The sequence below is a fragment of the Topomyia yanbarensis genome, chromosome 2 (assembly GCF_030247195.1).
Source record: "Topomyia yanbarensis strain Yona2022 chromosome 2, ASM3024719v1, whole genome shotgun sequence".
NCBI lineage: Eukaryota > Metazoa > Arthropoda > Insecta > Diptera > Culicidae > Topomyia > Topomyia yanbarensis.
The window spans coordinates 306,694,278-306,710,065 of record NC_080671.1 but is presented as its reverse complement, the minus strand read 5'-3'; the positions used below and the strand labels follow the sequence as shown (position 1 = coordinate 306,710,065).

Sequence of the window (15,788 nt, the reverse complement as noted above, 5' to 3'; positions counted from 1 at the left end):
AGAAAGAAATAGACACAGTAGTCATTTGAATAAGATTACTTTATAAATTACTTAATAAATTTATTCTCAGTTCGAAATATTATATTTAAAGTCAAAAACAAGAAAATATTTTAGTTTACTCAAAACTCTCTAGCGAAGTAGGAACTGTTTCACTTGAATTATATTTTTTCCTCATTTCATTTGTCTGCAAAAGGCCCACCTTGCCCCACTTTTTTCTCTTCGTGGTTATAAAGTTAAAGGTTTCTACTAGTCACAAACAAAATTCCAGCTGCCGCCATCTGCCGCTTCGTGGGTTATTACAAATTTTGTGGAACATTTTTTTTTTTTGATATTTTTGATGAAAACAACCTTAAAATGTCATGATAACATTTATCACTCTTTGAAGCATTTTTATTATTGTATTTTCGAAGATTTAGGATTAAAACATTTATTTTTAGATATATTTTTCATAATAAAATGTTAAAATCCATTTTCTAGAGTATTTTTTTAAATGTCGTGTAGCGCCATCTACATAAGTTATAAAGTATAAATGTCTTCAGTACATGTGTTAGAAATATCAAAACAAACAACTTTGCCGAAGAAAGTTTTTTGATAGAACACCTCTATCAAAAGATAGAACTGATCTAGATCAGTTTCTACTTATCTAGATCAAAACCAAAGCTGTCAAAATAATGATCATTTCCATCTAAGATACTTTGCTAAATACACTAATCCTCCAGGATATATACCCAGGTCGGTAGAGGTTTTGAGCGTCGAAAGCTTACCCCACTGTACGACGTCTGTATTTGATAAAATCATGAATAAAATTGAATTTGCTTATTTTTTCTTTCATCTCATTACATTTCACATATGATTAAAAATCCTTGAAACATTTTTGAAGTCGTAAATTGAAAATCTAAACTTTAAAAATAAGGTTCTATTTTTTGCGCGGTTCCGGTTTTGGCAACTGAAAAAAATAAAATTGTTGCCAAAAACGGAATCCTACTGTTTTTAATCCAGTTTAATCATCAGATCCTATGGTTGAATAATACTTTGACTGCTTTATATAACTTTCAAATGGTTTATAATATCGCCTTTATGTCAATGGGAAAGTTATAGGGAATATTATGGGCCTTACGAAAAACTAATTGCTGTTGATGGAGAAACGCGAATAACTTATGAAAAGGTCGTAATAAAACAAAATAATTGGGTTGCTAAAACAAAATTTAAAATATCTCGAGAACTACTACATTTCAGAAAATTTTCGTTATAAGAATTTCGATTTAAAATTGCGTTTGGAATCATATTCAAAAATAAAATTCTACTTTTGACTGCAAATAGTATGAATTATGAAAATTTGTCAAAAGTTGTTATTAGGAAAACTTTTTTATTTAAAGCTTCTCCATGATGCAAATACACTGAAAAAGCTTCTTTTATGTTTGTAAAACGATAAACATTAGACTTTTGACAATTGATGATGGGGTAATACGAATAACTTTTAAAAAGACTTAATTACATGAATTATTAGTTCTTGTTGGAGCAAAATTCCAAATATCTCGAAAACTATCGCATTTTGGAAGATATTTGTTTAATTCATTTTGATTTAAAATGATATTTAGAATTATATTCTGTAATAAAATTACAGTTTTGTATGTTAATTAGTATGAAATTTAAAAACATGTATAAAGTTATTCTTAGAAAAACTTTTTTCTGATAATTTCTCCATCATGAAATCACATTCAAAATGTTTCGATTCTCTTTGGGTTTTGGTTGACAAAATATGGTTTTTTTTTGTAAATTGAAATTTTATCATGAATTTTTATTTTTGTGAAAAATGACACAAAAATTTTTTCAGTGTATATTTTTATCGCGCAGAAGTATTCATTCCCTGTAACTCGTTCTCAGATAGTTTTACTGTATAAAATATTGTAATCTAACAAAAATATTTTGAAATTATTGGACGTAGAAACGTTTACGCCCTTTTAAAAAAATGCGCTTGAGTCAAAATAATCTTATTGTCTGTGGAAAATGCTTAGTCTTCCATGCCGGTTAAACCTGTAAAGTTTTATCGGAATCTAAGATGGTCGGTCACGATTTTAGAGATTTTCGGACGGATCTTCGTGGAATTCCTCAACTATGTTAAGGAAAAAGCGCATTTTGTTTGTATGTTGTGCAACATCTTCCTAATTGCAGCAAAATAATGAAAACAATAGCTGTGCCATTTGTCGAGCACTGGGTAGTTGGACAGTTCTGGTTTAGGGTGGAATGGCAAACAAAGAGGCACTTGCAACTTGTTGGACTCTTTGTGCAAGTTAGCAAAGTTTCTGTTATTTGTGTTTGCCTATTTAACACTATTGGCCAGCTCTATAGTTACATAATTGCAGAATCAGTATAAAAACCCGTGGAAATTCTTTTCAAATATATCCAGCAATAAAAAATATTGTGTAGCGGTTGTTCAACATTTAAAACTTTCAACAAGTTGCAATTGCTACTTGGGATGAGCAAGTTTGAAGTTTCCCGACGATTCAACTCTTTGTCTTCTACCGCAGAATGTTCTGGCATTTTCATCAAATGCGAATCATCTGAGTCTGCGGCATGCCAATAAAAGCGTCAAATCACTTAGCACTTCATGCTATCGGAACCGACTTCTTTACATATTTCAGAGCATTCTAAAACAATGGTTCTCATTGAAGGGGTGGGCGTAGCGTAGTTGGTAAATCGATTGCCTTGTACGCAGCGCACCTGGCTTCGAGTCCCGACCCCGCACATAGGGTTAGAAATTCTTCATAAGAGATTTTTCTAACCCGAAGGGCGAATGACCTTAAGGTTAAAACCTCTATAAACGAAATTAAAAAAAATAGTTTGATGGATTTTATTCGTTTCGGTTAGCTTATTTTTTTAATATATGACTACCCAACGAACAAAGAAAGCTGAATAAGCCATTGATCCGAGAGAATAAGCTGAATAAGAACTGTTCAAGCCAATATCCAGCTAAATTGTTTGTTGGGTAACTAGCTGACCCGACAGACGTTGTCCTGCCTATAATTATTCACTGGAAAATACAACAAAAGTAAAAATAGCAATGCTTGTGGATCAAATTTCTATTAATTTCAATTCCAGTGAGGTGATTCTAATTGTAAAACATATGTCCTATAATATACGTTATGATCAACAATGCTTTTATTTGTGCCTATCTCTAGAAACAGTAACAATGCTATCGACAGTACTTCGAATGTATTCCGGTGCTTTTCAATGACTTATTTTCATTTTCAAAGTCGAATCGGAATTTGAATCCGTTTGAATCATGGGAATGCGTTTGTTTCCACGAAGCATTGCTGCATACTCTCCTTTGTGAATAGTGCCTTCATACACGTCACTTATCAGCTCTCTCGCCGCTCTTTTAAATGCATGTAAGCAAGGTTTGTCATAAAATACAGAAAACAGAAAAGCACCGTCGCATAAAAACTGGACCCAATAGCACATCAATGACATTTTAAAACGTAATTACATATAATGACAAACTATACAAACAATCCTAAACTAAAAATGTCCCATTTGCACAAATAGGTAGATTAAGAAAATGTTAATATTTTGTGATCCTGCTAAAGAACATTTCACAGAAAATAATACGACAATCAAAGAAATCCATCATGTCGTTCTAGAGTTATTCGATGACACACGGAAACCATTTCATTTTTATGTATAGAGATATCCAGCAAAAGGTGCATATATGAGAAAAACACAATTGCACTAATAGGTGGATAAGGAAAATTTCATTATTTTATTCATATGTCAAAGAACCTTTCACAGAAAACAACCAACAAAATAATGCAAAAATCCAAGAAATCCGCTATCTCGTTCTTGAGTTATGCGATGATACACGGAAACCATTTCATTTTTATATATGGAGATATTAAATATACGAACACTTATTATCATTGATAACTTTTATTACATTCAGCATTCCTTTTATTCATTTTGTTAATTTGAGATCATTTTGCCTATTTTATTCGTTTTTTGTTTTATTCTGATCAGTTCATTCGTTTCATGCATTTTGTTCATACCATTCATTTAACTTATTTTATTCACTGTTATCATTTTATGCATATTATTCATTTTTTTCAGTTCATGCTTTCATTCAGTATTTTCACTTTGATAATCTATTTTTTAGTCATTCATTTTATTCATTTCATCCAAATGATTAATTTGGCACAAAATAGTTTATCCTATTAGGTTTATAACTGTTTAAATATTGCTTAGTTCTTTTTTCATTTTAATCATTCAAATCCATTTATTCTGTTCATTTTTTCATTTTACTATTTCTAATTATTTTCATTATTTAATTAATTTTATTTATCTTATCAATATTGTTTATTTATTTTTTGTTTTATTTATTTTATTAATTTAATTTCTATAAAATAAAGATTTTATTCATTTCATTAATTTTCTTAACCTGATTAATTTGATTTTTTGTCCACTTCGTTCATTTTATTCAGTTTCTTTGTATTTAATTTGTAATATTTTTTTAATTTCATTTGTTTAAATAATTTTCTTTCATTTATTCAGTTTATTCGAGGTATTATTCTTGCAGAACTCGAAACTGCGTTCATCCAACCACTAGTTGGGTGCCCACTTCGTATGAGTTCTGCAAACTAATGAATGATCCAATGCAAATAATGTCCCATCTTACTGTTAGGTGGCTTAAGTCGATTTTTAATTATAAATGAGAATTTAATTCAACAATACAACTAAATCTGCTTGGCTAAAATGGTTTTTTACTATTATTATTTTCGTTAGGACAACCCTAAATACAGTGAAAACTCGGTTTTATCAACCCTCGATTTTGTCAGCCTCATTTGAAAATATGTTTAATGGGCTCTAGCCGACGAACCAAGCTGAATTCGAGCAAATAGTTTTTTGAGCATATTTTCCTTATCTAAAAGATGCTAAATATCTAAAAAACATTTTTTTTTGATTTTGCACTGGAAGACTCCCTTAAGGGAAGTTTATACTAAATAATCAGAAAGGGTTATGAGACTACAATATTTTAACAACTTCGGTTTATTAAAAAAAGTAAAAAGTGTGTCCCAATTTGTCAATGTCACCATTTCGTCAGCCTAAAATGGGGCTGAATAAATAGGTGTTCATTGCATTGTAAAGATATTTTTTTCAAATGCTTTTCTAAAGTTTAACAGTTTAACTGGTTAGTATAACATTTTACATTTTGGCTTACGTTAACAATCTAAAATTGCAAACTTACCTATACTATTATTTTCAAATATGTAGAAAGATTATATTACTGTGGAAATAACTGTTTTGATTTTACATTCCTGTTAAATGGCACACATTTTTAAAACTGGCGCACCTTGAAATACATTGTGTGGAGCTATGTTTTTGTAGTGATAATTCCTCTGCTAAGCCCTTTTGTCATTTCTAATTATACATATTAAATTGACTGATAACCCAGGTAACCCGAGGCTTCTCGGACCTACCTAAGCAAAATGCTGTCTTATGTGGGTAGATGTAAAAAACTTTATCGGTCAAAGGTCCTAAATGTTAGTTTGAAACCTCCGCTACATTTTGGATCCATGCAAATTCATTTGCGCCACTCCATGGCAACGCTTGGCGACGATTTGCAACGTTTTTCCGTCCTTTTAACAATGTAGGGTTAGTTCAAAACTCCCTACGGGGCAATTCAAACCATCATTTTTTTTTTAATTTTTTACAATGGAATTATGTTTATCTATGAAGTGTTTATTGGAAAAACTCCTTAAGAAGCAAAGTGAAAATAAATTGGTTATAAAAAATTTAAGCTAGGTTGTCACAATTGTTTATTTGCGCATCATGTATTTTTTGCTGTGGCGTGGCTATCGTGTGCGCCGACGCAAGCCGCTGAATGGTGCTTGATGGAATTGGCGGTCCAAATAGCTCCGTACTCTCATTGTGCACAAAAGTGGTCTTGAAAATATTTGTGTTTTCAAAAATCATTCCATTGAATAGGAGCCTTAATCCTTCCAAAATACTTACCTGTTATTTTTTTACTTTTACTTTATTCGTTACTTTAATTATGATTTTGCCATTATAATGGAAAATGCCTTGAGGATGACAAAAAATGAAACATGTATTTCTTTTCTAAAGCACTGCAGAATGAGATTCATCTGTCAAAATTATGTTTCAGAATGGCACCTTCACGAATATGTACGACAGCCAGAAATTCTTACGATTTTTTGAGCAATCTTGGGGGTCCGAATTACTCCTCCAAAAATTCACCCCTGCCTCCCCATAGGGAGGCAGGGGTGAATTTTAGGATTACGTAATTTATGAATGGTCCCTTACTTAAACAATAAAATTCAACATTTTTTTAAAGGCTTGGAGGTAGAAGTATCAGTAACCGGTTGGTTTTTGCGATTTTTCAAACCCAAACGTGATTTAGTTCTCACCTACTTTTATCCCAGCGAACATCGGTCGAACAAAAGAGTTCGGTAGCTTGGAACGTACTGCGTTCATACGTACGTTCTGGCTAATGACACCCTGTTAGAGTGCAAAAATTTCCATTCACTCCGAAGCAGGTCTGTAATAGATTCCAGTTTGACAACTTCCAAAAATTTTCACGAGTAAGACTAGTGATGTATGATGCTAGGAGAAGTAGTTCGTAATGAAATCCTAATGAAATTATGTTCCTTGCATCAGTAGAGCGGCATTGGGAGGAACGGCAGCACTTTCATTATTTTATCAAATTACAAAACTTTACGGTGTTATTTGCAAAAGCCCCACAGCTAAAAGTCGACGCAAACAAAAAAGTTAGCGACTGCACATCCAGCAGTAAAAGAAAAGATCGAAGCAAATAGAGAAATCGCAAACTTGGGCTAATAATCGTTCCAACAGAGCAAAGAACTCATTATCTAGCAGAATATTTCTGAAAAAGTTATGCAACTGAAACTTGCTCTCCACTCCAGTGGGGTTTCCTAGTTTGATTTTTATTTTTTTCTTTCCAGTGTGTGCATCTTTTCGCACAACTATCTCCAGAGTCTTGAGCGAAAACTTACTGCCTTCAGGACCTTTTTTTCTGCTCAGTCGTACCCCTGGCGATGGCAGCTAAGGAAAACTGTACCGAACGTTAAAAACTTTAATGGCACCACCGAGCGCCATCAGCCCATTTGCATTAATCATAGCGACGTCTTGGGAGTGTACACTCGGTCGAAATAAGATTTCTGATACAGTTTTGTGCGAACCAGGAATGTGTGACGCCCGAGGGGTTGGCCCTGAATACATGGAAAGTCGGTTGCAACCTTGGGCACAATATATTCACTATACGTGGTGGCGTTATCGTTTCGCATTTCCACAACCACCCTGTTTCGTATATGGTTGTATAGAATAGTTCTCTCCAGTCGCAACAACCAGAGAAGTGAAGTGATAATGCAAAACTTTTTCTATTAAAATTTTATGTTCTCGGAAGCGAGAGCGAAAAGTCACATCTTCGTTAGTGTATATAATGGAATTTTATGCGCCAAATTCAATTAAAAATTTCACTGGGGCCACTCTCTGGAGATTTGCCGCTTGCTCTCGTTTTCCCATTCAAATCCATATTAGCTCGAGCTCCGAGAATCTCGCTGAAGTATGAAAGCATATCATCGTGTATTAAACTTGCAGGTCTTCTATTTCACCGGGCAATGCTGATGTCTGGTTCGGGACTGGCCCCGTGGTCCCTCGTGGGAGAGCCAGCCAAGTTTGCTGCGTATGTTTCGCATCACGTGAATTGCTCACCTGACCTACCTCACCAGATGCTACTCAAGTGTTTGCGAGACAAACCACTCAGCGACGTTCTATCGACGTCAGTTCGGGCGCCGGATTTCGGGAACGCCTTCGGGCCAAGTGTCGACGGAGTTGTAATCGGTACGTTCTTTGATTGAAAATTAACATGGTTTCCGTAAGCGGTAAACAGCTAAATGAGATTAATTTTCAAACATTTCGTTCCAGATACTGGCGAGATCCAACAGATGGATGGGTCCCACTACAGCGACTATGGAGCACCCACAGCACCTAAACCGTCAACTCATCTTCACAACACGCTCAACACGATCAATGCGATCCTATTACGTAAACTAGCTATTAACAAATTATCCAAGTAATTCAACACCATCGCCTCCACCCTAAAACGGAAACTGAACTTTTCTCACACTTGTATCTCCTCTCATCGACAGGTATGACCTGCTGGTAGGAGTGACACGAGCAGAAGCATACTTTGTCTTCAATTCCGAGGACGTGCAGTACGGCATTGAAGCCGACCGACGATCGAAGATCCTGAAAAACTATGTCAAGAGTACTTATAGCTACCATCTTAATGAAATCCTAGCTACAATAGTTAACGAGTACACTGACTGGGAAAGGCCGATCCAGCATCCAATCAATATAAGGTAGGTGACTTTTTTCGCACATAGTTGGTTGTGGTTGGCAGGATAGAGGAGGGAATAAAATTTCCACCGAAAGTATGAACAAAATTCTTTCTCTTTTTGTGTGCCATCGTAACTGCTTGTGGTATGGATGTTAGTTAAATTTTTGCAGGAAATAGGGGAGCATGGGAAAAGATGAACCACGAGGATAGGTAAACCACAAAGGACATTTCATCACATTCCAGCAGTTTGTATCCATAGCAATCGTACGTGTGTTGTTAACCTTCACACTCATTTACGATAGCGTTTCACGTTTGTTAATGCTTTCGAAAATAATCAAAGTTTTTTGTTTTGTTTTTATAACGGGGATAGGTGAGCCACGGGGATAGATGAACCACAATGAATATTTATAACGTTAGATTTTATACCACAACAGACAAAACAAAATCCAAAATTATAAATAATTATTTTTGATGTGGTTCTACGTGTTTTTGTTATAATCAGAAGGGAACCCATGGAGTTGTTCAAACACAGATAAACAGACATAACACTTCGAAGAATGAATCAATAATTCCTTCAATCCAGCTTGAGCACGTCAGGCACGCGGTGCTGATAACCTTCAACAAATTCACTCAGGCGAAAATATTCATTTCCCAGAACAATTTAAAACACGTACTTGTTTGTGGGCTAATGGTACTGGCTGCTCCCGTTCCGTTAAAATTTGGTAGGGGTCCAAGTACGTTCGAAACCTGGCACCTAAACCGGTAGAAGAGGACTCAGCTGAACATTTCTGGCTAGTTCCGCTCCGGCTCTGAGCGCGGTGCCCCATGAAGGCGACTACTTTCTACGGGTGTGGATAGCGACTCGAACTTGGGACCCAGTAAGCATAAATGAAGATAAAAACAACAAAAACATAAAAATATATAAAGGAACAAGTGTGGTGAATCCGTTCGCCAATGGTGGACAACCGAGGTCGCCAACCCAGCAAAACGGCCACAAGGGCAATAGCAAATGCAGTTCCTACAGCAGGAGCAGCGAGAGGAGCCCAGACAGGCCATACCGAGTACGAGCGGCGACAAACCAATTGGACGCCAAGGAAAAGTGCACATACCGAAATCAAGCATTCTGGGGTGCCTTTAGTGATGAAGCTCAGAGAAAAAATGGACGATTTCTACGAGTTCGTGAAAGACAAGGGTAACGGGAACGGACAGATGAGGGATCTAGTTATTCGGTCGTAGTAGCCGTCGAATGCGAACAGGTGGCGTTGCTAGAATGAACTGACAACGCCGAACAGGTACTGGAGACCGCGGAGGTAGCAGGTATTTCCAATCCGCGACAAGAATAAAGAAAATGCCAGCAAGGATTGAGCTCCGAAGAAATTTGGTGAATCATAAGAAAACGGCCGGCAAATGGAAAGTAGCTGGCGAACCGTACAAACCGTCGAAGATATGATGAAAAAAACAGAAAGGAGAAGATGAGAAGAAGAAAGAAGACCTTCGGCTGCGCCAGGAGAGGTATAAGGGAGACACTCTAGTCGTCAAAGCAAACGACGCACAGTGGCGGGTCTTCAAACAAAACCTCAAATGTTACCTAATTCGGCTGAAAATCACAATTTAAGCTAATTTTGAGGTGCTGAGCTCATTTTTGATGTCAAAAGTCGTAAAATATTAAATGCATTTTTCCATACAGTGTCATTGAACCTTTCTTATAACTGTGATCCCGTTTTCAGGATAGATTTTCCGTTACTGTTCACCAATGTCAGTAATATCATAAAAAATGAAGAACACTACTTTAAATCCATTGTATAACGTGTTGGTTTACTGTAGATTGTCTAACAATTTTACACAAAACACCATGCGCCTCCATATCAAAAAAAGCTTCAAAATATTCTTAGAAATTTTTGCGCACCTAGGCGCAGAACGAGACCATGATATTCTAAAAGTATACGATATTTCCCATAGAATGTATACTATGTGACCGTTCCGAAATGATTCCGAAATTTGTACAGAATACATTAGTGAAAAAAGTATTTTTAAACTGACCACCTCAAACATATTTAAACTAAATAGTCATAGTTCCAAGCAAATTTACCAAATGTATTTTGTTCACCAACCATGTTCTTTCGTTCCTCTACACAATGAAACTAGTTGTGCTAAAATCGGACCAAAATCAAAAGAGCAACATGCATTTGAAGTGAACAGAGCAATGGTGGTTTCGGAAATGAAAATCAATAAAAAGTCCGGACTTTGCTACGTTTAAACTCATGTTAAAAATCGTGTTCTTATCCAATGATCATAAAATTTTGAATATACGTCATTCAATACATGAGAAAACTAGGAAAAATATAAAATACCAATATTTCAAAAATAAATGTTTTGAGGTTTTGGCCAGCCACTGTGCGACGGCGTGACGTGCTTCTCAAAAGGATTTAAGAGGATCTCAAGCTAACAGAGCTGGGGGACAACGCAGAAAGAATCAGGGGCTCTCAGTAGAGTGATAATCTGTTCGAGCTGCAGAAGAATCCATCGATCAAGAGCTGGACCTATCGGGAACTCGCGGAAGAAGCGGTAGGAGGAAAAGCAAATGTGAGAGCTTTATTTCAGAAAGCGGTGGTCGTGTGCAGGAATCTGGAACACGAAGTGAGGTATGCACGAATATAGCAATGTAATCTTCAGAAAGAGCAGATGTCAAAGATGCATAAAATGACACACAGACAGCAGCAATACGTTTATCGCCAACAGCAACAAACCAGCTTATGTCGGCCGGTAGGATTAAAGTCAGATGGTCGATGTGGTCACAACGATTGATCCCTATAACTACTAAAAACAAAGAGGTGGTTTACGTGCCTTGGTTTTGGCCATCGGGCAAAAATGGCCCAGACCGATCTAATCAGAAAATGTGGGGATAGGAAACACATTTCTAGTGACTACACAGAAGAGATGGCGGAAAGACTACATAACGGGAGGCTTATGTTCAGAGTACAACAAGGCGTAGGTAGACGAACAATGATAGAGATAACCCAGCTTAACCTCAATCATTGCGACATTGCGCAGCAACTATTGTGGCAGTCGTGAACAGAAACAAAATGCGACGTTGTAATTATTGCACAGTCGTATCGTGTCCCTTCCGATAAGCGTAGCTTGGTGATGAATAGTGCACGAGTGGGGGCAATCCAAGTGATGCGGGGTTTTCGCGAGGTGGTGGATATCACACACGAAGGATTCACGATCGCCAGGATCAACGGCAAATTTCTATGTCGCGGTTATGCTCCCCTTCGTTGCAGTACAAACGGATGCTGGACGCACTAACCGCTTTTTAATCGGACGAACACCAGTTGTTATAGGAGTAGATTTTAACGCTTGAGTCTTGGAGTGAGATAGCAGACTAACCAACGCAAGAGGTTACAATTTGCTGGAAGCCCTGGCTGGAAAGAAAACTGTGCAACGAAGATTCCACTAGCACATTCTGTAAAGGCGGTCGGGAATCCATCATCGACGTAACATTTTGCAGTCCTTCGCTGATGGATCCATGAATTAACGAGTTAGTGAGCAGTACACTTATAGCGACCACCAGGCAATCCACTACACCATTGGTTGATAAAATTGTATTGTAATGCGGAGAGTACTGATAGCCTCGGTCCATATCTAAATTCCGATAAGCTGCCGGAAACAATAGCGAGGGCGTTCGTTACATCGAACCGCCAAGAAAAATCCCCCAAGAACTACCAGCGTCTGTGAAATGAAAGGTTCAGCGTCCTCCATGTTGCCTATCTAAAAGCCAGAAAATGCGTTCAGAGAGCAAGATCTGATGCAGTCAGAAAATAATGTAAGGATGCATTCTGGGCGGCCAGGGCCGCTTTTTATCGCGACACCTGCTACAAGGAACTGTGCAGCGCAGTAGGCACCAACCACTGCGGCAATGTTAACAACGTCGTGATGACCAAGATCAAGGGTCCAACGACTCTACCTGCAGTGTGTACTGACACACTGAACATTACTGTGGAGGGTTTCTTCCAAAAGCGCCACCCAATCACCTGACCGCCTACACCGTACGTTGATGCAAACGGGTGGAATGCTGGTGATAATCGAGTCTCTAACGACGAGCCCCTTACAGAGACAAAAGGCCTGAAAGAGAAGAAAGCTTTGAGTTTGGACGATATTCCCAACGGGGCACTGAAGACCGCGATACTGACGTTTCCGAGTATGTTCAGGTTTACGGAAATTCCTGGACGAAGGCTACTTTCCGGACAGATGGAAGATCCAAAAACAGGTGTTGCTGCCGAACTCAGGGAAGCCACCAGGAGATCTAGCATCGTGTCAGCGTATATGTCTGCTGGATACCGTTTGTAAACTTCTGGATAGGGATATCTTCAACAAGCAGACGAACTATGCTAGTAAAAATGGACTACCGCAGAGGAAATTCGGATTCCGGAAAAGGATCTTGACGGTGGACGCCATCCGCAATAGTCATCGCGAGAGCGGAGAAAGCATGGAAACAAAGGAGTAGGGGTAATCGCTACTGCTCCGTGGTGACGATTAATGTGAAGAGTACGTTCAACAGCACCATAGCTCTGCATCAGCAAAGTTCTGAAGAATTTACTTTCAGAACTGAGTACTAGTCTACGAGACAAACATGGGGCAGTTGTCGATTAGGGTGACGGAGGGTACTGCAAGGCTCCATACCCGGCCCAATACTCTGGAATACAAAGTGAAACAGACTGATAACACTGGAATAGGGAGATATCCTCTTCTGCGTAAGACAACATGACATTTTGCAGAATTTTTACGTAAACGACTGCATTCATGATGCCTGGGATACGGTATATGGGCCCCACACAATTGTACGAAAAGCATCCCCAAACCATAATTTTCGCACAGCCATGTTTAACCGTTTTCATCGTGTATTGAGGTAAAAATTCAGCACCTAGTGGTCATCTAACGCACTGACGCTTACCTCCTTACCTCCATTTTTCGAAGCGAATTTTCGCAAAGTTCAGAGATTGCGTAGATGCCGTGAGGTAAGTAGTAAGTACCACTACTTACCTCACGGCATTCTCGGGCTTCTTGTGTGCAAAGTTATCTCAGTTAATCGTTTCCTAATTGTTGACATTGCAATCGAGAGATCCAAGGTTTTTTTTTAATTCTCTCGAAGGGACAAACGGATGTTGTTTTGTCATCCGAACTATCTGGCGATCAGTTTGTGCAGACGTTGCTCGCTTTCTAGCCCTAGTTTCATTTTTATTAGTCCAGTGCAATGCATTGTATATTTTTTTGCAAAACACTGTCAAAGCTCCTGCACTTCGCGGTATGTTTTGCCGCTAGCAATCAATTGTTTGATGAGATTTCGTTCCTCAACTGTACAATGCAATGAACGACCCATGTTTCTGAAAAATTACAGCATGTAAACTTTTAATTTCGAACTAATTTCATGCGTAAGTATATCATACCGAACAGATTATATTGATTAAACTGAAAATCTACAAATCTTTGGTGATTTAAAAACATTTTGTGATGGCACTGCTATTTTTGCGAACAGCTTTATATCGACTTCCTTCCGAAATGACAGATTTATTTTGTAAATAATAAGTCAATGATTCAATAAAACGTGCGTTTTACTCTACACGGAAAAATAAAATAACCCGCAGAATAAGTTCTTTTAACTTAAATTTAGGTAGTTTTGAGTCTTACGTCGCTTTCGCACTTATTATTGTTGTTAAAAACAAAGAGAGAGATTCGACTCAGTCGAGGCATTCCATGGAATAAGGTACTTTTGAGTTGTTTCAGGTATACTCAAATTTAAGTAGATTCAACTTAAATTTAGGCATATTTAACCCTCCGGTGTCGGCGGTAAAACATGATGATGAGTTATGTTCTACCATAGACCATGCGGTAGACTTGGGTGCAACGCCCAACTCCTACTCTGCAGAAGGTAAAGAATTCTTCACATTTCCTTTCGATCATTTCCATATGAGCCTGCCTAGTCCTAGTTTTCCGTTCTAAGTTTATAACTGATTCGATCTAGAATACCTATCCGTCTTTCAATTTCATTACTTTCGTTTCTCTTAGTCTCAAATTTGCCGAAAATAGCCAACAAAATCGATACAATATTTAACTCAAGGTTGAGTATAAAAAACCTGTCAATGAGTTGTGGTTTTTTCCGTGGTTAAAGGGAAACTACCTTCAACACGGTTTACCTAATTTTACCTTATTCCACGATACCCCGAGATTGAGTCAAAAGAGCTCAACTTTTGGTAGTTTTTCGTATCCGTGTACATTCTATACGTCACTTATGAACAGAGACAATGTTATTGAAGAGTAGCGCATATGCGAGTATTCACGACTACGACAAAAAATATTAGTGTTGCTATTTTTTCGAACAGCACTGTATGTGCGAAACCTATTCTTAGTTGTAATTTATTCATACTCCAAGTTGGTCGATCCTATTAGCTTGAATAATTAACCCTAATCGAGACAGTGGGTACACCTGGCTATTATATAGTTACACTAAAGTGGAGCACAAATATCAGTTGGGCAACAAATAAAACTGGAGTCATTGCGTATTGAAGGTACTTACACCAGAACCAAAAAAAAAGTAAACATTAGCTACCGTCGTGCGGGGCTACTTTGCACACTTTAGTTTTTGAATATTTTCTAACAGGCGCACTTGTATAAGTGTAATTGTTTTTTGTCAATTTTCGTTACCACTATTTACAAAAACAAGATACAACTTCACGGGTTGATAAAAGCGATTGGAGGACTACTCGATAAAACCAAAATCTCTTGAGTGTACCGAGAGACCGCATATTGTTCTTCGTAACGTAGAAGAAAAATGACGATTTTCTGTTTAAATGACATCATCGGTGTTTACATAATGAAGCATTTGAACACTTCTAGAATCATTCTTAAAATATTTACCGAAGACATCAAGTCTCTAAATAACGTTTTGAGTTGATTCTTCATCATTATTTTCTAAAAACCATACACGGCCTGCTTATGTTATAAATGTTATAAATGTAAAATGAACAAAAAACCCTCTTTTTAGAAAATACAATAAATGGATTATGTTTTATTGTTGAAGATGCGCGGAATGAATATAAGTTAAAGATTATTTGAATAAAAGTAAAAAAAATTGGTTAATTTTCAATTATTTTACCATGGAATTTTATCGAATTCAAGAAGTGTACCAAGTAGTTGCCAGCTAATACATATATGATATTTTAAATCGATATATGGACAACTTTATTTGTGAACAATTTCTGTTCTTATTTGGTATAAATAATATTAACACGTTGACAGGATATCTATGCTCATATGATAAAAATCTATTCATTATTAAAGGAGTTATAATTCGTCAAAATTGTAAAAATGAAAATAAGTGTGCAAAGAAGCCCCGTGCGACGGTACCCTCAAACATTTTTTT

At 37.1% G+C, this 15,788-nt stretch overlaps 1 protein-coding gene across 1 annotated transcript in view; it reads left to right on the top strand.

The window, feature by feature from the left end:
* Positions 1–15,788, top strand: part of LOC131683504 (neuroligin-4, Y-linked) — a 181,236-nt gene that overhangs the window by 105,377 nt on the left and 60,071 nt on the right. The window contains exons 5-7 of the mRNA XM_058965533.1: positions 7,630–7,872; positions 7,957–8,104; positions 8,181–8,393. Of these exons, the coding sequence (XP_058821516.1) occupies positions 7,630–7,872; positions 7,957–8,104; positions 8,181–8,393 (604 nt within the window). The remainder of the gene's footprint in view (positions 1–7,629; positions 7,873–7,956; positions 8,105–8,180; positions 8,394–15,788) is intronic.